This window comes from Lepidochelys kempii, chromosome 7 (assembly GCF_965140285.1).
Source record: "Lepidochelys kempii isolate rLepKem1 chromosome 7, rLepKem1.hap1, whole genome shotgun sequence".
Taxonomy (NCBI): Eukaryota; Metazoa; Chordata; order Testudines; family Cheloniidae; genus Lepidochelys; species Lepidochelys kempii.
Genome location: NC_136386.1, coordinates 54,324,337 through 54,346,966, shown reverse-complemented (window position 1 = coordinate 54,346,966; position 22,630 = coordinate 54,324,337). Strand labels below are relative to the sequence as shown.

The following is a 22,630-nucleotide window of genomic DNA, read 5'->3' as shown; positions in this document are numbered from 1 at the left end:
CTTCTCAGTCCTAAAACCCCTTCTCACAGGCAGGATTGAGTAACCAAGGACCTGAGTGGGCTTGGGAAGTGCATTTCTGTAAGCAGAGTAAAGGGCGTTTCTCATAGCAATTAATGCCCATTGATATGTGGGTTGTAATGCCTGGTAGACCCAACTGTAGAGCAGGAACTTCCCTTATAGAAAGGACATAACACATTGGCTCTTTCTGTCCAGCTACTGTCCTCCCTTTTTTGAACACTGGCTCCTTTCAGTGCTGTCTCATTTAATGTAAAGTGCCTCCAGAGTTCTGGTGCCAAACAAGAGGGTGATGGTGCTGAGGCCCCCTTTGCAGAGTTGGCGTGGGAAGGCTCACAGTGGAGGCAGAAAAGTCATTTTCTTGATTGTTTTTCAATCAGGGCCAGTGAGTTATAGTGTTGAGTTTTTGGATGTCTGACTTTGAGACACTAAGAGCCTGATTTTCAGAGGTGCTGAGCCCCCCCCACTCCCCCAGTATACTTTTCTAGAATCCAGGCTTTCAAAAATAGTCAGTGTGTCTGTGATGAAGGCAATGCAGCATCTCCCTGCTGGCTGGGCAGCTGTGTCCGAATCCAGCTCTGTCAGTGAAGAGGGCTGTCTAGGATTACAGCAGGAGATGGGGAAGCAGGATTCTTGGGTCTCTTAGTCCTCACCCTTCCACTGTGACCTTGAACAAGTCACCCTTCCTGTGCCTCAGTTTCCCCATGTGTAAAGTATGTCTTCTATCAGGTTTGGCACCTCACTGTGTTAGCCACTGCACAGACACATGCAAAGAAGTGGTCCCTGCCTTGGTGAGCTGAGATCAAGAGGCACTGTGAATTTTAATGTTAGTAAAGAGCATTCTGACCCCATCCCGCAGGTAAAAAGGTGGTGGTGCTGTATATTTATATCTTTATCAACCCACTTGCTTTGTCATCTCTGTCTCAAGTAATACCAAGAGTTTAGAAACTAGCCTGGTGGGGACCTTTACAGTTTGACTTTTGGCCCCAGCTGTGAATTGATCTTTTCCCTGATGTAGTTTTTTTCTGTTGCGAAATACAAGTACATTAGAATAATAAAAATCAAAGCAAAAAGGCTAAAAAGAGGGAGGGACAGGGAAAAGGTGCTGAATGGTCCACTTCAGCAGCCCCTCATTTCTCTTCTCTTTGTTGCTGGTAATCAGCTGTGATGTACCTTGCCAGTTGCATAGGGTGAGGAGGGAATGTTTGTGTGTGCATTGTGCATCTGTGTGTTTCGGGTTTATTTGTGACTTTCAGAAAGAGCTTATTGTGAACATGTGACTGACTCAGTGTGGGACATCTGGTACTTCCTTGTGACAGGGCCCTGGTGCTTGCTCAGCATCTGCCTGGCTGGGAAGGGGTGGGTGTGCATGAGAGTGAGTGAGATCCATGTACTCCCCAGCAAATGTAATTGTATCCTGTGAGTTCCTGGGAAGCTGCTTTGCATTAGGTAACCGTTTTTCTGGCAAGGAGAAAGACACAGAAGCAGTGATTTTGAAATCAGGGCAGATCTTGTAAGTTCCCTGGTGTTTGCATCTGGGAAGGATTGGTGCTTGTCTGTCCTTGTGGGGATCTTTTCCTGTAAAAATAACAGCATGTGGTGAAACAAGGCTGCTGGTATAAAAATGACAGGAGAGCTGGGGATCAGTAATGAGATATACAGCTTTAACCTGTAACCTGGCTCAAATGCACCCGGGCTGTGCGGGACTGAAAGATGGCATGATGCTCTTCAGTGGCCTATGTGAAATGGAGAGGGAAGTGGGAGATGTAAGCAGGTGTTCCCACCCCATCACTATCCAGTCACTTGGCACTAATTGACCTTGTTGGCAGTCTCAGCAGAGATCAAAGATTAATTGAACTCCCTTCTCATCCTTAGAGGTGCCCTAGGGAAGGCCCCCAGATCAGTATATGAGACACATTGGTACCATGGGAAGGTTTGCACTGGTGATGAATCAAGGAGCCTGTTACGGAGATCAGTAGTCTCCAAGGTTGTCAGTCAGGCACATATCACTGGCAGAGTATATATATGTTCAAATGAAAGCTGGCCGACTCGTCTGAGCACCAGAGTTCCTATGCTGGGGAAAGGCATCACCGCTGGGCATCCTCCTCACGTATAAAAATGAAACTGCTGTCCCTGCCTTTGCTTTCTATAGCTCATGGTATGCATGTGGGGAGTAGGTGTCCTCTGTTGTTAAAATAACAGCGTCCCTCGGGACTCGAGAAGGCCTCATTAGTTCGAGAGCTCAGGAGGAGCAGGGTCTCCTGTTGGAATCAGGGCAGCCTCACGAAGCAGGAGCCAGGGAACCTGGGATGGTGTCATTCCAAGGGTGGAGGAGCGAGAGAGCTAGCTGCAATTGGAGAGGCTTTCCCTTGGGAGTGGGGACCGCAGTAGCTCTAGAGTCCACAAGGTAGCAGGCAATTTGGGTGGCGGGTGGAGGGAGGGAAGAGGGGCAACATTATTATGACAGGAGTAGGTTAAAAGGGGGGAAGTGAGGCCCACGTGCTGCTGCTTGTGAGAGGGAGGCTTGGGTAGGAGGGGATTCCTCTCTTGTGCCCAGTACCCTAGATGGCCCAAGGAGGGGTGGGGGACATCAAATGCTGCAGGCTCCTGTTATCACAGTGTATGAGAATCCCAGCAGAGGGAATAGCACCATCTCTATTCCCTGCAGATCCCTTCCTAGAAAGCCCAACGGAGTCATTCTTCAGCTCACCTGAGTTCCTTTACTGATGGTGCATTTCCTACCACCAGCAGCTTGGGCTGATCTGTGACTGCCCTTCCCCTGCCTCCATGCCCACCTGCTACCCCAGCCCCTCTGATCCCACCATTTTGAGCCCCTGTAGCCTGCTAAATATTATGAACACTTATTGAAAGTCTGTCTCTCTCTTTAACTGCAGGTATAGCTAGAAGGTGCCATCATGTGAATGGCAAGCGGCTAGCTGAGGAACAGACTGCCAGGTGGGATTCCCCGGCTCCACACTCAGCGCACAGGATGGCTGACTGATTTGGGCTTGGAAACAAAGGTGTTTAAAAACACCTCATCTTCCCTAGGACTTGGCTGAGAGAGAGGAGTGGCGGCGGGGGAAGCACACAGAGGAGCGATGGGAATTGAGGACCATGGTTACTTGAGATAAATGGCAGATCCCTGGGAGTCTAGTCTAGAAGCTGCTCGCTTTAGTTTTCCCTTGCTCTGCAGCCACTGTTTCTTCTTTGTGAGCTGCTGCTGGATGCTGCCACGGTGGCGCTGGAGATCTCCAGGGCGACCTGAGTGCAAAGCTTGAGGAGGGGGTGGGCCACCCGCCTCACCATGATTCAGCTGTGGAAAGTGGTGCGGCACGTGCGACAGCTGGAGCTCCACAGATTGATCCTGCTGCTCATTGCCTTCAGCCTGATCTCCATGTGCTTCCTGGCCTACTATGTCACCAACAGCCCCAAAATCAAGGAGCCACCGCCCCTGCCCTTCAGCGACTGCAGCAACCAGCACAGGCCCCCGATCCCGCCCCGGGCCAGCTGGAGGCTCACCAAATCCGTTGACACCTCGCGCACTGAACCTGTGGTGCTAGTCTTTGTGGAAAGCATTTACTCCCAGCTGGGGCAGGAAATTGTGGCCATCTTGGAATCCAGCCGGTTTAAATACAGGACAGAGATTGCCCCTGGCAAGGGGGATATGCCCACCCTGACAGACAAGGACAGGGGCCGCTATGCTCTTATCATCTATGAGAATGTCCTTAAATATGTGAACCTAGATGCTTGGAACCGGGAGCTGCTGGACAAATACTGTGTGGAGTATGGAGTGGGGATTATAGGGTTCTTCAAAGCCAATGAGAACAGCCTGCTTAGTGCTCAGCTCAAGGGATTCCCCCTCTTCCTACACTCTAACCTAGGGCTCCGGGACTATCACATCAACCCTAGTGCCCCCCTGCTCTACATCACTCGGGCCAATGAGGTGGAGCAGGGTCCCCTGCCCGGTGATGACTGGACTGTATTCCAGTCAAACCACAGCACCTATGAGCCTGTGCTCTTGGCCAGCACAAAGTCTTCAGAGTCCATTCCTCAGCTGGCCACCCACAAAGCACTGCATGCCACTGTCATGCAGGACCTGGGTCTGCATGACGGGATCCAGCGGGTCCTCTTCGGCAATAACCTCAACTTCTGGCTGCACAAACTTGTTTTTGTGGATGCCATTGCCTACCTGACTGGCAAGCGCCTCTGTCTCACGCTTGACCGCTACATCCTCGTGGACATCGATGACATATTCGTGGGCAAAGAGGGCACTCGCATGAAGGTGTCTGATGTGGAGGTAAAGCCTGAAGGGATAACCCAATGGCACCTAAATACAGCCCCTGGGCCCAATCAAGGGCTGCATTGGCAATCTGCCAGGAGCCGCAGGGCTGCCCCTAAGATTGCTGCAATCATAGAACTGCAGTCCATGGGGACTACATGTCCCAGCATGTGATGCTTTCAACAGACGCTGTCCAGATCAAGATGCAGCATTGCATTCTGGGACCTGTAGTCCTCATGGGCTGCACTTTACTCCTGAGGGAATCCTGCACCAAAAATTAAAAATTCTGTGTACAGTATTTTAAAATTCTGCAAGTTTTATTTGTCAATAAATAAATGCGGAGACTGCAGCATGGCAGTGGGAGAACAGGCCACTGGCTGCATGAAGGTGGGAGATCACCCTGCAGTCCCTCCCCTCCCCTGGGACATGGACTCAGTGATGAGGCTGCACCCACCTCTGACACAGCACAAGGCCTGGGCCTTCCCCAGAAACAATGGGGCCCTGCCCCTCTGCCAGGCACACCAAGTGTGGGGCAGGCAGACTCAACCAGGCAGGATCCAAGTGTGGAGGGGCTCAGTGTGGGGGGCATCCAGGTGTGGGATGAGAGGATTCTGTGTGGGGCAATCTGGGTGCAGGCAGCTCAGTGGGGGGTCTAGGTGTGGGGGGATCCGGATGCACAAGGGCTTGTTGCGGGGTTCCAGGTGCAGGGGCAATGGGACTCTGCAGGGGATTCCAGGTGAAGATGAGTGGGGCTCAGTGCGGGGTCTGGGTGTGGGGGGCCTTGGGTGCTGGGAGAGTGGGGCTTGTTGGGGTGGGGGTCTAGATGTGGGGGCTCAGGTTGGTTCAGGGGGGTGGGGCTCATCATGGTGGGGGTTTGAGTGCAGAGAGCTCAGTTGGGGGGTGGTCTGGGTGCAGAGATGGGGGTCTGGAGGCAGGGGGTCTGGTGCAGGGGGGGCTCCAGATGCAGGGGTTGAGGTTCAGTGGGATGGGGTTTTGGTATCGAGGGCTGGTGGCGGGGGAGTTGGTTCTGGGTGTACAGGGTGAGGTTTGGCTGGGGGATCCAGGTATGGGAGGTCCGGATGCACAGGGGTTGAGCGGATGGGGGAGCAGCTCCTTTTACAGTGATCCCTCCCTCCATGGCTGAGGAGCAATAAAGGCAGGAAGCAGGAGAGGATGCTGAGCTTCCTGCAACAGGGGGAGGTTTCTGGGGGTGGGTCTGACACAGTCCTAGCCACTCTTTGCATAGGAAGAAGAAGTCCTATCCTCGTCCACCTCCAGCCCAGCCAAGACTAGCAGCTGATCCTGGCACAGGGTAGGAGCCACCGGCTGGGGTGTCCCTAGCCCCGCGGTGATCTACCTCTCCACCAGCTGCTCCGGGTGCCTGAAATGATCTATCTGCACTACTAGGGAGGGGTGCGTGACCGCTCTTGGAGCTTCCCTTTGCTTCCCTGTCAGAAAGTCATTTTTCTGCAGGGAAGCAAAGAAATCTGCGAGGGACATGAATTCTGCGCAGGCGCATGGTGCCTGAAATGATCTATCTGCACTACTAGGGAGGGGTGCGTGACCGCTCTTGGAGCTTCCCTTTGCTTCCCTGTCAGAAAGTCATTTTTCTGCAGGGAAGCAAAGAAATCTGCGAGGGACATGAATTCTGCGCAGGCGCATGGCACATAATTCCTTCAGAAATAGCACTTGTAGGTTAAAGATGAGAATGACTGCAGCAGTCTACTCTTTCTCATCTTTAGTATAGTGATGGAGTCCATGGGGGTCCCAAAATGCAGTGCTCCATCTTGATCTGAGCAGCCTCTGTTGAGAGCATCATATGCAGAGAGGCCTGTAGTCCTCTCTCAGCCCCGAAGGCTGGCACCTGGGGCACCAACCAATAAAACTGCTGCAGTCTAGTGTTTAACCCTCCTGTGACCTTTCAGAACAGCACTTGGGAGAGTGGGGAGCTCTCTCCTCTCCTCAGGTTACTCACCTACTCTTCTCAGCTCGTGCACCCCCAGTTCTGCAGATAACCTGTTGTGTAGGGAGTAAGGAGTGTCCAGCAACACGGGAATAAGGGTTGGGGGAGATGCACAGAGCAGCTCCCAGAGCTCAGGCCAGGCGCTCTCCCCTTGGCCTCACTGCTGGGGAGGAGTCTGAGGGGGGCCATTTTGGGGGTTTGTTGATCGTGGCCCTGCATGACTGAGTGATGATGACATAACTGAGGAAGGAGTCAGAAAAGGACAGGACAGGGAGAGAGTGAGGTGGAATCTGGACAGGAATCTATTTAGGTGTGGCATTTCCTGTGTTTCTGCAATTGCCCTTGTACTGTATTTGCTTTTACCTAACGCAGAGAACCAGGGACTTTAAATGAAGTGATCAGGCTATCCTGCTGAGCTACTATATCTCATCTAAAAGAAAAGGAGTACTAGTGGCACCTTAGAGACTAACAAATTTATTTGAGCATAAGCTTTCGTGAGCTACAGCTACAGCTCACTTCATCAATTATCAATATCTCATCTATTATTTAAGAACTGCCCTATAATACTTAAACATCTATCTAATCCTCCTCAAAGTTACTCTGCCATCCATTGAAACTGTAATTGATGGAATTTAGACTAAAAGTCTCAGCCCCATCCTCTGGCTCCTTCAAAGTGTTACTGGTTCGTACTATGTGCAGAAAAGTGGTCTTGTTCAGTGTTACATGGCTTGCTGTCATATGTGTGGTTACTCCCACCTAATTTTTCTTCTGGTAAAATTGTCTCTCACAAGGGAACTGACTGTCTTTTGTGTTGTTTCTGTGTCGGCAGGGAGTTCAGTATGAGTTGCTACTTTGTGTGCTGACCTTTTTTTTTAAATTGTTTTTTTATATGGGAAATAGCAATAATTCCTGAAGATCTTGTGAATGTGAAAGAAAAACTGAAATGTTTTTTTGGAGTGTAAAATAAGAGGAAATGAGGGTGGAAGGGAGATAAAGAGGGAAACACAAAGGGGGAGAGAGAGAAGGCACAAGCCTCGGACCAGTGAAACAAGGGGCAGGTATTGTAAGTAAATCATTAATTGTTTTGCTAAGTGGTTGCTGACAGTATGTGCCAAACAATTATTTCTGTATTTGTACACAGCTCACCCTGGGGCTGCACTTATACCTTGCCCCAGGCACTGTGAATCCCAGTTGCAGCTCTGTGTTTTGGGACATTCAGGTGTCATGAAAGCCTAGCTCAAAGGACACTGGTCTACATTATCCCAGCCAGGACACCCCTCCCCAAACTGGGAAAGGTGGGGACCCCATTCCTAGCTGTGCAGAGCACTGACCCTGGGAGGGAAGCAGGAGACAATTGGCCTAAGCCCTGGAAACAGGACACAAGTCTGCTCTAGTGATTTAAAAAACCAACCCAGACCAGATAATTCTAAAAGATGTTTCATTTTGGGTTTAACTGTGAAATGGAGGAATAATCTGAGATCAGTAAATGGAGAATCTCAGGCAAAGCAGATAAAGCCCAGATTTATCCATTTAAAAGAGGCTCTGTGATTGCAGCACCAGGAAAATTTTTATTTGTTTAAAGCAAGAACTAACTTCATGGATTTATTAATGGCCTTGTGCTGTGGGGAGGGGAGGGGATCCTAACAGTGACAAAACAGCTGGTGTTTCTTTGGGCTTTTAACATGAACTCTGGATTTCAGGGACATTACTGCACCACTACGGCTCTTTATTTTAAAGTTTAAATTAGATGACAGCAGATAGGGAAGCGACCGTTGCTTCAGGTCCCAGAGATGACTGCTGTCTCAGCCAGGCTGTTTCAGTTCACAGATCTACATTCAAGGAACTCCGTAGATCCCCAGGGAGGATGAAAACCCTCCATGTTTCTTGGCCAAATGTGTGCCAGTTATAGGTGACTTGGGCAGGGGGAATGTTTTCTTTTTTTAAAAAAATTCCTGCTTGTTATTAGCCCTTGACTACTTGTTCTTGCTGAAAAATTGGCATGGGAGCGTTCTCAGCCTCAGTTAAATCCAGGAGTGGACCTTTCATAGGGTGAACTTTTCTCCCAAGTGTTTGTCAAGAATTGGAGTTACATAGTTAACAACAAAAAAGTTTTCCCAGAGTTCAGAGAATCCCTTCCCCTCTCACTCGTTCAGTTTTCAATCTCTTGCGAATCCATAATCCTGCTAGTTCTCCCATCTGCCACAGAATCTGCCAGCCAAACTGAAAGTCAGGACAAGATATTTCTAATATAACAGAACCCTGTTTTTCTATCTAACCTCCCCAATCCTTTCAGGCCCTCCTTATGCATCACAAATAAGCACCGCCCAAAAAAACCAAAACCAAACCCAAAAGTCTAATGTTTGCTCCTTTGCAGATCACCTCTAAAAGAACACAAGTTGTCTAGTCATTTGGTGAGCAGTCTTGTTTGGTGAGTCTGGTAGCTTAGCAGCTGGTGTAGGCCAATGATTGCACGTCACTGGTGAAGGTAGATAGAAGAAAGGAATTCAGATGACTGTCTGACAGTGGCTGGGGCATCCTGGTACTTACCCCTTTGAATCCTACAGTCTGTCCTTGCCTAAACAGAGAATATTTAGCAGTTCTCCCCCTGGTGCTAGCGTTGGTGGGAGCACTAAAAATGCTTGGATCTGTCTGCACCAGTGCTTCCACTGTTGCTAGCACTGTTTGAGCTACACCACGGCTGGAGCAACAGTGGGAAAACTGCAGAAAATTCCCAAAGCAGATGCAGTCCAGTTGCCGTGGGTGCAGTTTCGAAGCAGGGGAGTCTGTCCTGTGTGCGAGTATGCAGGATTGTTACCAGCTCAGAGCCAAGCTGGGCACTCTGCTTTCCTCCCGTCTGCTTTTCTCTGTGTTTTCTCCTCTCTTGTTTCTTCCGCACATTCTTTCCCCCTCAGCCTTGTTGTTTCTTTCGTCTTCTCCCCCGAACCCCCGTTCCTTACCTGTCTCCTTTCCACTTTCTTTTCTCTCTTTGTGTGTGTGTGTGTGAGTGAGAGAGAGGTTTTGTGCTGAATAGTAAAAAGCTCTCTTCAGTGAAAACAAGAAGTCCAGTGGCATCTTAAAGACTAACATTTATTTGGGCATAAGCTTTCGTGGATAAAAAACCCACTTCTTCAGATGCATGGAGTGAAAATTACAGATGTAGGCATTATATACTGACACATGAAGAGAGGGGAGTTACCTCACAAGTGAAACATTTTACATCTAAAAAAGGTCCAGTCATATAAAGGACTGTTCAGCCATATAACACTGTGATGTCTAGGACCATAATGCCATGTTAGAAAAGGATTGGCGGCTTAAATAGCCACAATGAACAAAATACAGTCAGGGCTAATTTGTTTCTTCTCCCCCCTCCCCCCCCGATGTCCTAACCCCCATAGAAATAGCTGTGTCTGTGCACCAGCAACATCAGGAGTTTGTAGTGATTGTTGGTGCATTCTTCTGCAGAGCCAGCAGTGGGAGCATGCAGACTTTGTTTTAAAATGGTCACACCAAGATGGGGGCTTTTCTTTTAATTTCTTTCCAATGTGTGTTTTTAAATAAATATTTAGGATCCTAGGATAATTTTTAAAGCCCCCCAGTTGTGAGGGTAATTAATTGAAGGCCCAAGTGATAGAATGTAGACATCATCTTTATTGTGCACACAAATCTGGGTGGTGGAATTTAGGTATCCATTGCTTGTGCCTGCAGTTTTGTTCTCTCAGCTGATTACAGGCTGGATTGAGACATCTGCAAAATCAGGCCTTAGAATCCGGAGGACATTCTCCATCAGATTATAGCAATTGTAAGGCAGGTTGGATCTGGGCTGGCCTGGCGAGTTAATGGTAGTGAGCTGCATTTGAATCCCAGTCTCTTGTTTCCTGGAGCCAGCAGTGCTTGTTAGCCAACAGTGGCCCTTTTGGCTAGCTAAGAGCAGGATTATTACATTCCAGTAGGAGCCTTCAAATGGTGGTAAGTAGAGGATATCAAATAGAGATATTCAGAGCTCTCCAAGGGATTCAAAGCAAAAATAAGACTAGGTCTGAGTTTGCTGGAATCCGGAGGGAGGTTTTCTGGCCTGTGGTCAGGCTGCTGAAAAGAAGAGCCGGGACCACAGGTAGGCTCCCCCTTTTCCACCAGCTGAGGAAGCTGGCAGTTTCTTGGGGTAGAGGGCGACTAACAGACTACGTTCAGTGTCATATGAGCAGAGTGTGGGGCTGAGGACCTGCCTGCATTTGTCTGGTTACTTCATGTGCTAGTAAATATAACACTGTGCCCTTCTCTGGCACCTTGCCTCCAAACATCTCAGAGCACTTTCCACATGGTAACTTTCTCACAGCACCCTAAGAGGTGAGTATAGGCAGGGAAAATAAACTGAGCGACTGGCAGGGATGGGACTAGAGCCCAAGTCTCCTGCCTGCCAGTCCTCACACTCCCTCCCTTCCATTATACAGACACACACACCCCTTTACTGATGAGGGATCACTCACCTGTTTGTATCAGTTCATCAGGAGAAGGTTGGAGGAATTTCCAGTGCAGGCCCTGGTTGGTTCCTATTTCTCTTATCCTGCCCAGCAGGGGGTTGTGTGAGTGGGATTGAACCTGTGTGGTACTGTTTTCTGAGTGAGCTCTTATGAAGGACCAGTAGTCAGTAGAAGGTCTAGCACATCATAAAGAACAGACCTTCCTGGAAAGCAGCATGATAATACTCTACGTAGTCTGAGTTCCTGGGCTGGTTTTGTTCAATATCTTCATAAATGATCTGGAGGATGGTGTGGATTGCACCCTCAGCAAGTTTGCAGATGACACTAAACTGGGTGGAGAGGTAGATATGCTGGAGAGTAGGGATAGGATACAGAGGAACCTAGACAAATTAGAGGATTGGGCCAAAAGAAATCTGATGAAGTTCAACAAGGACAAGTGCAGAGTCCTGTACTTAGGACGGAAGAATCCCATGCACCACTACAGACTAGTGACCGAATGGCTCGGCAGCAGTTCTGCAGAAAAGGACCTAGGGGTTACAGTGGACGAGAAGCTGGATATGAGTCAACAGTGTGCACTTGTTGCCAAGAAGGCCAATGGCATTTTGGGCTGTATACGTAGGGGCATTGCCAGCAGATCGAGAGACGTGATCGTTCCCCTCTATTCGATATTGTTGAGGCCTCATCTGGAGTACTGTGTCCAGTTTTGGGCCCCACACTACAAGAAGGATGTGGAAAAATTGGAAAACGTCCAGCAGAGGGTAACAAAAATGATTAAGGGACTGGAACACATGACTTTATGAGGAGAGGCTGAGGGAACTGGGATTGTTTAGTCTGCGGAAGAGAAGAATGAGGGGGGATTTGATAGTGGCTTTCAACTACCTGAAAGGGGGTTCCAAAGAGGATGGCTCTAGACTGTTCTCAGTGGTAGCGGATGACAGAACAAGGAGTAATGGTCTCAAGTTGCAGTGGGGGAGGTTTAGGTTGGATATTAGGAAAAGCTTTTTCACTAGGAGGGTGGTGAAACACTGGAATGCGTTACCTAGGGAGGTGGTGGAATCTCCTCCGTTAGATATTTTTAAGGTCAGGCTTGACAAAGCCCTGGCTGGGATGATGTAGTTGGGGATTGGTCCTGCTTTGAGCAGGGGGTTGGACTAGATGACCTCCTGAGGTCCCTTCCAACCCTGATATTCTATGATTCTGGGCTCCCTTTGCCCCACCTCTTTCCCAGGGTGCCTCTCTCTGAGCAGTAGATTTTGCTGTCCACTCTGAAGCAGAGTTATGTAGGATTTATTAGCTGACAGAAGTGTTGTTATGGTAACCCAAGCCAGGCTTTAAACATTCCTCTGTAGAGGAATGTTAAGCTCCTTAGCCTCCTCTCTTCTCTCTCACCTTCCCAGCAAAGGGAGTAGCTGGAGACCTCTTTCACTCCCACAGAGAAAGGAGGATGGCTCTGGAGATGGTAATAAAGGTGGAGCTTTTCATGGCTAGGTTATGGGGGCAGATGCAGCCGAGTAGCACGGGAACTGCCTCTCCTTATGCATTTGGTTGGTCTGACCGAAAGCTGTTGCTCTGAACCATGTGTAATGAGTGCCCTATGTGAAATGAGTTGGGGATCTCAGTGGTGAAGCAGGTAATCCAGGTGAAGCAGGTGTCCAAACCACAGAAACAGCAGGTATGGAGATTCACCCTTGCATTGCCATTGCCCATGCTGCCCTGTCCTGTGAAGCCTTTGGTTGCAGAACTGCCAGGCTGAATCTTTCCAAAGCACTAGATGAACTTAGGGCTTGTCTACACTACAGGTTATGTCGCTCAAGGCTGTGAATCATCCACCCACGAGTGATGTGAGTTACACCAACCTCAGCGTCGGTGTGATCAGTGCTATGTCTCTTGCTGACACGCTCGCAGAGGTGGTTTTGTATTATGCTGAGAGGAGAGCTCTCTCCCATTGGCACAGAGCAGCTTCACCGAATGCAGTGCAGCTGCACCGCTCTAGCACTTCTAGTGTAAACTAGCCCTTATCATAGGTTCCAGAAGATGTCATAGACCATATTTCCCCTAACGCATTGGTTCCCTTGGGGGATTAGGAATGGGATAGTCCCATGAGCACAGTGGGGATTGGAGCCTAGCCTTGAATGTTGGTCTTACCCATCATCCCAGGCTCATTACACATTTGTTGCCATTGACATCTGAGTGAGGAGGGGGAACTGAAGTTTCTGGCCTTTCATTCTGGAGGAGAGAGGCTAGTAGCCCCTTGACCAGAAAGGGTTTGGGTGGCTAGGTTAGTGCAGGTTCTTGGACAACTTCAAGCACATCGTTGGCACTCCAGAAATAATCAATATGGTGACAATGATCAGCACCCTGCCCTGTATCACCAGCCGGCACTAAGAGTCCATTTCATTCCTCCTCTTAGCTCTCATGGTCCTGCTTCATGCTTCACTCCAGGGCAACAATTTTCAACCTATTTACCATTGTGGGCCACATATACAGCTCTCTATGTGTTATGTGGGCTGCATCCACACAATATATACAATACCCGTATGGCCCTGAGAATGTCACGTGGGCCACAGCTGTGTGCTGATTGGGCTGCGGGTTCAGAACCACTGGTCCAGGGAGTACGGTGCCTTGCCACAATGGAGGACAACAGGGTTCCGTGCTAGTGTACCTCCTTCCAGAACTGAACTGGAATTGAGCAATTGAATGTGAATCTTTCTTTCTCCCGTTCCATTTGAACAGGCTCTCCTGAACACTCAGAACAAGCTGAGAACATTAGTCCCCAATTTCACTTTCAACTTGGGCTTCTCTGGGAAATTCTACCACACAGGTAAGCTCCTTCCACCCACCTAGCATTCCCCTGAGTCTGTGTCCTCTGGTTGCAGTGTCCCATAGTGTAGCACAGCTCCCCTACAGCGTATTGGGGTGCTGGGAACCGTCTGTGGTTCTAAAGCGCTGTCTGTCCAATCGAATATTTCCTTCCGCTCTTGTGAGCTGAGCACCAGCAGGATGATGGTATTGGAAGCACCCTGAGTATGGCAGGTGTGTGTAAAACTAATGCAGGATGTCTCTGGGTGCTGCCAGTGTTGAATTACACTGAGATTAGCCACTGCCTCAGGTCACTGACCACCCTCCTGCTATGGACCTTCTGCTCCCTGCAGGTACAGATGAGGAAGATGAAGGCGATGACATGCTACTTAAACACAGGAAGGAGTTCTGGTGGTTCCCGCACATGTGGAGTCACATGCAGCCTCACCTCTTCCACAACGTCACCGTGTTGGCTGAGCAGATGAAGCTCAACAAGCAGTTTGCGCTGGTAAGAGGTGATGTCAGTGGTCCATAGGCTCCTTCGCTTTGCTTCAAAATCCCAAAGCATCCACACCGGAATGGGTGCTTGGCTCCTGCTGAGCCTAGGCACTAATGTGGTAATCCTGCTGGATTGGAAAGCTGAGTGTGAATCCCTGGCCTGGTGCTTGGTCCCTACTGCCTCGAAGTGTGACACCCAGCATTAGTGCCCAGGGGAACGTGTGTCCTGGTACTTGTGCACCAATGTGTGGCTCCTACTACATTGCAAAGCATGGCTCCTAGGGTGTGGGCATGGGGCATTGTGGCTGTTGAGTCATTCTGGTGCTACTTCTAGTATCCAATTCAAAGTATGGTACAAACTCAGACTGTAAAGAAGCATTCCCTGCTCTGTCCCTGTTGCTTCATTGAGGTTTTTCAGGGAGCCAGGTGTGCATTGCCCTCAGCTGATCAGTACCATAGGATGCCCAACGTATGAACATTGGCCTCCCAGAGAATCACTTCAACTTAAAGAAAGTTCCATGTTGTCATGTGGAGGGAGAGGACCGTCTGGAAAGTCCTGGGCTGCTGGGGCCATATATGCTTAATACTGACGGCACAGGGGTGAAACATCTGCAGATTCCTTTGAAAACAAGCCTCTCTTCAGCCCATGCTATGGGTTTATCAGTTATAAGCCAAGCCTCACTGGAGTAAGAGTCTGTTGTTTCATGCCCCACTCACTGGACCTCTTGACCCTGGGTAACATGGGTGATCCTAACCTCAGAGCATGGCTACCACAATGCTATAACGACAGTTTACCTCTTGTCTTCCCTGCTTAAATATCTGATTTTATTTTCTTTCAGACACAGGTCCAGAAATGTGACAGTCCGTTGCAAAGAGATACAAAACTCAGAGAGCAATTAAACACACTTAATATAGAATACCCTAGCCAATGAGCATGACAGGCTGTGACTCTGTCAGAGGGCCCCAGGTGTATTGTAAACCACCAGGGCAAAGCTGTCCTAATTTCTGTTGCTACCAGAACCATTCTGTGAAGTTCTAGCCACAAAATTCAAATATTTCCTATTGATTTGATGTAATACCTGGATCCAAGTCCCCGATCCATTCTGCACAGCCCCCTTGCTCCCTGCTGTCGCTAGCATTACTCTCTCAAAGACTGAGCCAAGCTGCAGTCTTCCCTTCCCTCCACACTTGGCAGGCATGGTTTTGCTTTTCTGCTCTGGTGACGCTCCTCTGGACAGAGTTAGGAGCAGGATTTGCCTCTTCAGCAGCACTGATCAGTTTGGCCGTTGTAACCGGTGGGGCTGACATCAGGCCGGTGAATTAGTCCAGTTTGTCACAGTCCAAGTGACCCGTGGCTGTTCAGCTGCTGCTGCGGTGCTGAACGCCCTGGTTGATTTATAAACACCTTTGTTACATGTGTCGATAGATTCTGGCAGTACTCAGAGCTTCCCATTTCACACAGCATCCCCAGAGAGTCTGCTCGTGCTGTTGTGGTTCTCATTAAAGACAATGGGGAGTTAAATACTGAGTGAAAGCTGTGTTCTGCTTCCAGGAACATGGGATCCCCACAGACTTGGGCTATGCTGTGGCCCCCCATCATTCTGGAGTTTATCCCATCCACACACAGCTCTATGAGGCCTGGAAATCCATCTGGGGCATCCAGGTGACCAGCACTGAGGAGTATCCCCACCTGCGGCCTGCCCGGTACCGGCGAGGGTTTATCCATAACGGCATCATGGTGAGTGTTACCAGCTGGGAGAGTGGAGCCTGTTGGGTTATTTCTGGGAGGAGCTATGGTGGCAGTCAGCTGATGGGGGGGGGCCTTCTAGGTGACCAGTGTTGAGAAGCTCCACCTGGTACCTCGAGTGCTGAACCTTCCCAAAACCATCCGTCAAAGCTGAGAAAGAGCCGGTTGGTGTGCATCTGTGATTGGAGTCAGTGCAGTGCAGAGGCTACGGTATGTGAGGTTTTAGAATAAAAACTCCCAAACGCAAGCAAGTACACGTCTACAAAGCTATGCATCCAGGCCCATGAAAACACCATTTCTGCACGAGCAGACTTCTCCTTTTCAGACTCCAGGGCTCTTTCTGAGGAGGCATGTCTGCAGCACCTGTCCTGACCTGTGTGTTAGATGTATGGGTCAGCCCCTGTGGGAATGTGGTAAAGAACTATGCACGCTAGCATGAAGCTGAGATCCCACTAACCCCCTGTGCCGTTACTCAGAGCAGGATGAGCATGTGAATGAGGGGAAAGTCTGAATCCTGTAAACCTGTGACGCTTGGGGTCCCTTGCTCGTGGCGTCCTCTCCATGTCATTCTGTAGGATGCTGCCTCAACACACCCATGCACTCAGCCTCCTCTGTAACGTTCCCTCTCTCTGGCTTCACTAGGTGCTGCCTCGACAGACGTGTGGGCTTTTTACTCACACCATCTTCTACAACGAGTATCCTGGGGGCTCCAAGGAGTTGGACAAAAGCATTCGGGGCGGTGAACTCTTCCTGACAGTGCTTCTGAACCCAGTAAGCTTGCCGGGCCCATTCTCAGTGTCCATGGAGAGTGCGAGGGTGGAAGCCCTCATAGAATCATAGAATATCAGGGTTGGAAGGGACCTCAGGAGGTCATCTAGTCCAACCCCCTGCTCAAAGCAGGACCAATCCCCAACTACATCATCCCAGCCAGGGCTTTGTCAAGCCTGACCTTAAAAATATCTAAGGAAGGAGATTCCACCACTTCCCTAGGTAACGCATTCCAGTGTTTCACCATCCTCCTAGTGAAAAAGTTTTCCCTAATATCCAACCTAAACCTCCCCCACTGCAACTTGAGACCATTACTCCTTGTTCTGTCATCCGCTACCACTGAGAACAGTCTAGATCCATCCTCTTTGGAACCCCCTTTCAGGTAGTTGAAATCAGCTATCAGATCAGATCAGATGTTTCTTCTCTTCCGCAGACTACACAAGGTTTGCCTAGAATGGTTAGCTATTAGGGTGGGAGAGCGAGAGCTGGGGGAAGGGCGGGCAGCTGCTTATCTGGACAGTAAAGGCTAAAGCAGCCCTTGCTACTTAAGGGAATTCTTGGCAAACCCTGTTGTCCTCTGTCAGTTCGTATCAGAGTTTAGGGTCAGCCAGAGCAAACCTCCCCAAGCACAGGATTGGAAGAAGGGGCTGGCATGCTGAGCCTAGTCAGACGCTGGAGCTCCTCTTACCCGTGCTGCAGTCTTCCCGCAACGAATTGCTGAGCCAAAAGTCCTTGGCTCCCTTTATTGCTTGTGCATCTGGCTGCAGTTGGCTTGTCTCCAGGCGCTGTGACAAATCCTCCTGGGGTTTCATTGCTAGGGTGTGTCCCCTTCCCCCTCCCCACCCCCAATCCATTTCCTTGAAACTTGGATACACGTGAAACAGTTTGTTATATGTTTTTCCTGTGATGCAGCTGTCCTGCCTGAGGCATTTTCAGGAGATCCAGGTCTGACACAGCTCTTTCCTGCCCCCTCAATCACTGCCTGGCTCCAGCAAACTCCGGAGTAATGCACTGCCTTTGCACCTTCCAGTCTCTTCCCAGCTTTCTGCTGTGGATGCTGGCTGGGGGCTTTCCCACCTCTATCCTTTTAAATCCAGAGAAATAAACGGGGAGACAGTGGGCTCAGACGGTCAGGTTCAGAAAATTGAGAGGGAGGCAGTTGGAAGGGGCCTTGCATTTCGTAGTCCATCCCTCTGCCTGTCACCCCTTGCTAAACTTTCCAAACCTTCTCTTTCCTTACAGATACCTAGTGAGTATGTCGAAACAAGATATTCCCCTTTCTCATAGGTCTCGGGTCCAAAGATCTTCCCTAATTTCCTTTGTTAAACTTAAACCAGTTTACTCCTCCTGTCCCCTAGAAATGTCCTGTCTTGGTGTGGTTATTATTACCCAGTCAGAGTTACTGTTTTCCACCCCTATAACGAGTCTCACAACTTAAGGGGAACCACCATTATTACTCTCATCTTCTCTCACAAGTTCATCATTCTCTGGTCCCTTGGATCATTTCAGCTCATCTTCCCTACTCTTTTCTGTCTGTTCCAGTGTCTGAATTTGGCCACTGGGCCAAAGGCCTTGCTGAAATCCAGAGATCACAATCCACCGGGCTCCCCCTCTCTATTCAAGAGGGCAGTTTTGTTATGTAAAAAGTGGTGACCAGATGACTGTGTCCTAATGTGCAAATCACCAACCCACGCTGGCTGTTCCCCTTCTTCAGTCACCTGCAAACAGACTCCCGGGCTGTGGTGTCCAGTCAGTGGTGCAAGTAGAAATCATTTCTTGCTGGTATTGCACTTATGGGAGGGACACAAGGGGGAGCATGTGACCCTCTCATGTGACCCTCCACATGACACCGCCCCCAGCCCAGGGCCCCTTCGATCTCTCCCTGTCCTCGCCAACACCCCCCTTTGTATATACATCAACATGCTTAACTACTCACTTTCCCCACAGATATGTAGTATTCGGTCTGTTTATATGGAATATGAGAGTTGGGTGAGGAGCCATTTCAGCATATGTATGACTTATTAAAAGACAAATTTTAAGTGGAACTGTATCATCGGCAACACTCTGGACAAGCTCAGTTCTGTGGCTCACTGCCTGCCCAGAGGCTGTGACTTGTGTCTGTCATAATATCTGGTGCTTTCAGTGTGGTGTAAGGTGAACTGAACTCCACCCCACCCCTCCAAGAGCCCCACTGCAGTACAGCCAGGCCTTGGCTGCCCACTTCAGGCACTGCCTTGGCATCTCTCAAGGGCTGTGGTGTCCTCTAGCAGATAAAACTGTCCCCAGAGCACCATGCACCTTGGCTTTGGCTCCCCACTGTGACTTTCTAGCCTCCTCTGAGCTCCTTCAGTCTTTTCCTGTATTTGCACCTTTCCTTCTGCTGGGTATTTCTCCCTCATTTCTTCCCTTCATCCCTGCAAGCAGCGGAGGGCTGTGCTGTCAACACATCTTCACTGCTCCTGTTTGCAGAGGGAGCCCAGAGCTAGCAAAGTGCGACCCCACTGATAGAGACATCCCAGTGTTTGGAGAAAGCCACCAGCCCCACATCACTATCAGTGGTCCGTAGCAGACTGGGGCACAGCCTCTTTGCACTCCTTTGTGGTGCTTCCAGCCCACTGGAGTGTGGCCCACGTGCAGGAGTCCTGGGTGTATGGTTAACTCTGCAGTGTCAACAGATGATGTTTGATTTTCTGACTAGTGAGCAAGCCTTGATCTCAGGCATGAGAATAGACGCCTACAGGCTGCCACATGCCCTGGCTGTATTTCCTAGCAGCAGAGGGGGATGTTTCTGAGCACTTCTCACAGGCCCTTTTGTTCACACTACATGCCATACAGGCCATTGCTATACCCACAGCTGTTGCTTTATATTCCTAAAGTTTCCCTCATCATCTGTTCTCTGAACTCCAGGCTTCTCTGTCTACAGCTCCTTGTCAGTGCTGAGCAGGGGAGATCATGCCATGCTGCAGATGGGGCCTTACTGCCAAGCTAGTCATGGGTCAGTTGAGGGGCAGGGTTTGGTCATAGATTACATCAGCAGGCTCGCTCAGGGCTGTGTTGGCAGGACCAGCCAGGGCAGGGCAGACCACCAGGGCTGATCTGTTGGGGTATGCATGTTATACTGTTACGAGACAGCCAGACTCAGTAAGAAGAGGAGGGCAGTGGCCCTGCAAGTCCTGGTTGGCTTGGCTGGTTGCGATTCCTCTTGCTTGGGACCATTTATGGGCAATGATGTTACCAGAACTGGTCATGGCAGGCCTGGAGATTTGACTGCCCCCGTTGTATGCCACGTTTGTCACCCTGGCAGCGTCCCGAGCAAGCCGGTGTTGGGACTGAATCCTCTCCTCCCCCAATGCAGGAGGGCTGTGTCAGTGGTGAGAAAGGGGTTGTTGTGCAATGATCCCTATCAGGTGGCTCCCCAAGCAGTTGGAGGAAATGGATGCTTTCTCCTGATGCATGGACAGCTACTCCTGAGCCCGATCCTCTCACCTTGCCAGGTGGACCTGCTCCCCCATCCTCACAGTGATTTGCCTCCAGCTTTCCACCAGTGGGTGCCCACATGATTGCCCAGGCCCCTCTTGTACCCTGCGGTGCTAAACCACCTGCTTCCTTCCCAGTGTTCTCAGTGAGGTGCCCCCTGCTGTGCTGCTGACCTTTTGGCCTTGCAGCGTTTCTGTGCCCAGTTGTGCACTGGAGTGTCACAGGGACCGAGCCGTCAAAGCCGTGGACAAACGAATGCAATTATGAGAGTAGGTTGTTCAGCAAGGCAGGGTGAATGCAAGACCTCGTGCTCGCTGCAGGCCTGAGTGCGTCTGCAGAGCCCCATAACCTGGTGGGCAGAAGGTGCCCTCCTGGGGGTTTAGGGAGGATATGCACATGTTCCTGAGCTTCGGGAGGGTCCCATGCCCAACAGTTGGCAAGAAGTTCCGCAGGGGGATGCCCACACCCCCTCGGAGGACCTTTTGATGGAGGATGTTGATTTAGTTGGTGATGGTCCTGCTTTGAGCAGGGGGTTGGACTAGATGACCTCCTGAGGTCTCTTCCAACCCTGATAGTCTGGGATTCTATGATGTCTGTTCCCTGGCGAGAGGACAGGCAGGGATGGCCACACCCCAAGGCTCAGGTCTTGGTGTATTTTTAGTGTTTTAAAGAGTGAAGCCAAGATTGTTCCTCACGCTGCTGGTGAGTCAAAGCTGGCTTCCCACAGATTCGGGATCTGGGAGACTCCTGTGAGATCATCCAGTCTGCCCTGGATTGCTTCTGCCAGGGCATTGCCTGGCAGTCAAAGCCAGCCCCAGCACTCCCCTTCCGAGGTCTCCGTGTCCCCTGTTCAAGCTGGCACATGCCGCAGCCAGTGCAGCGAGTGCCCTGCTCTCACGGCTTGTGACCCCCTCTAGCAATGGGAAGAGGAGGAGGAACTGAATTCCAGTTCTGAGCACACAGGAGATTCTGCTTCCAATTCCCTCCTGGACAGGGGCTTTCCAAGCTGTTGACTGCTTGAAAAGGGTCACTGTGGACAAATCACTACTTTGGCCTCAGCCCGGCTTCCAAAACTATCCTGTGGTCACCTGGAATGTGGAGCCGTGGCTTGTTCAGGGTGGGAATGTGTTTGCTTTGTGCATGTCTGGGTCTGGGGCTCCTAGGAGAGGTGAGTTGCTGTCTCTGGGAATGCACAGCGCGCTTGCCGGGAGAGCTAGGATCCAGGGTAGGTCCTGTCTCCACCAGTCAGTGTTTTGTAAGGGCTGAGCGGGCTCCCTGTTCCAACTGTCTGCAGCGATAGTAACTGCGCTGGGGCTCTGGCGGAGAACGCATTCTGATTCACACGTGGTCTGCCCTTGGGATTTTCACGGACTAGCCCAATTGGGGCTATTTGGAGAATCACCCACTTCCCTCTCCCCGGGGCACCCATTGCCTGGAGCAGAGGTGTGGATTGCAGAGCAGTAACCCCGGGGGCATAATATAGTCTCTTACCTTTGCCCCATAGCCTAGGAGGGATGCACATTCACCAGCTCAGACAGCCAGAGCAGGCCTCGGAAGTCAGCAGCTTCTAAGTCTGGTGGTGGGATGCAGTGGGGTGGCAGAGAGCAGGCTGGGGTGACGCAGGGCTGTTACCTGACTTGTAAATGCTTCTTGTGTTCCCTGTTTGCAGATCAGCATCTTCATGACGCACCTGTCTAATTATGGGAACGACCGGCTGGGGCTGTACACTTTTGAGAGCTTGGTCAAGTTTGTGCAATGCTGGACTAACCTTCGCCTGCAGACTCTGCCTCCTGTCCAGCTGGCAAAAAAGTACTTTGAAATCTTTCCCCAGGAGAAGAACCCACTGTGGCAGGTGAGCAGGCTGTTCTGATATCCCTTGGCCATTCAGGACTCCTCCCCGTGGCCTCTTGCTGCTCTCTCTTTGGAAGGTACATGGAGAGGGAAGGGTTGCCACTCCTACCACTCCAGTGCCCAGAGGGGTGAGTCGCATGGCCGTGGGTTTTGGTCCTTGTTGCCTCGCTCCCCAGATCCCAAAGACGTGACGTTGGAGGAAGGGAGTGATGGGCCACACTCCTGGTGCGAGCTGTGGGGACAGAGAGCTCTCATTGGCCTGGAGGGGGTCCCAGGTACTTGGCTAGTTGAGGATATAACCGTGGGGGGAGGAACGTCTGTGGGGCTGGCAGAGTTTGCAGGCATGTTACTGTGACGCCTCCGGACATAATTTCATGCTATAGAATTCATGTTGGTTAAATCAAAACATGCTTATTCCATTTCATCCCAGCACAGCAGCTCTCTGCATGTTAATGAGCAGATGAAATGAACTGAAGGGGGTAGAACTGTCTGTCTGCCAGAGTGGCTGTGCTGTAACAGCAGCAGGGCAGGGATTGCTGCTCAGCCCAACAATGATGATGGGCCCACATCTTGGTTTCTTTGGACAGGAATTGCGGGTCACACTTTCAAAAGGGACTTAGGCTCCTAAATCATTTGAGTGCTTTGGAAGCTGTTCCTGCGCCTTGGTCTGTGCAGTGCAGCCTGCCAGTACTCAGCAGAATGGGGATGTAGTTGTGAATTGTTCCTTGTGGGTTACACTCTATCCGCAGGAGCCG

At 50.4% G+C, this 22,630-nt stretch overlaps 1 protein-coding gene across 11 annotated transcripts in view; it reads left to right on the top strand.

Annotated features, from left to right (window-relative positions):
- Positions 1-22,630, top strand: part of NDST2 (N-deacetylase and N-sulfotransferase 2) — a 218,711-nt gene that overhangs the window by 183,394 nt on the left and 12,687 nt on the right. For 10 of the 11 annotated variants that reach the window (XM_073352875.2, XM_073352877.2, XM_073352876.2 and 7 more), the window contains 6 exons: positions 2,910-4,312; positions 13,469-13,556; positions 13,888-14,042; positions 15,585-15,770; positions 16,422-16,550; positions 21,694-21,876. In XM_073352875.2, the coding sequence (XP_073208976.1) occupies positions 3,320-4,312; positions 13,469-13,556; positions 13,888-14,042; positions 15,585-15,770; positions 16,422-16,550; positions 21,694-21,876 (1,734 nt within the window). In that variant the 5' untranslated portion in view covers positions 2,910-3,319. The remainder of the gene's footprint in view (positions 1-2,909; positions 4,313-13,468; positions 13,557-13,887; positions 14,043-15,584; positions 15,771-16,421; positions 16,551-21,693; positions 21,877-22,630) is intronic. The other variant, XM_073352885.2, reaches the window with a different exon arrangement.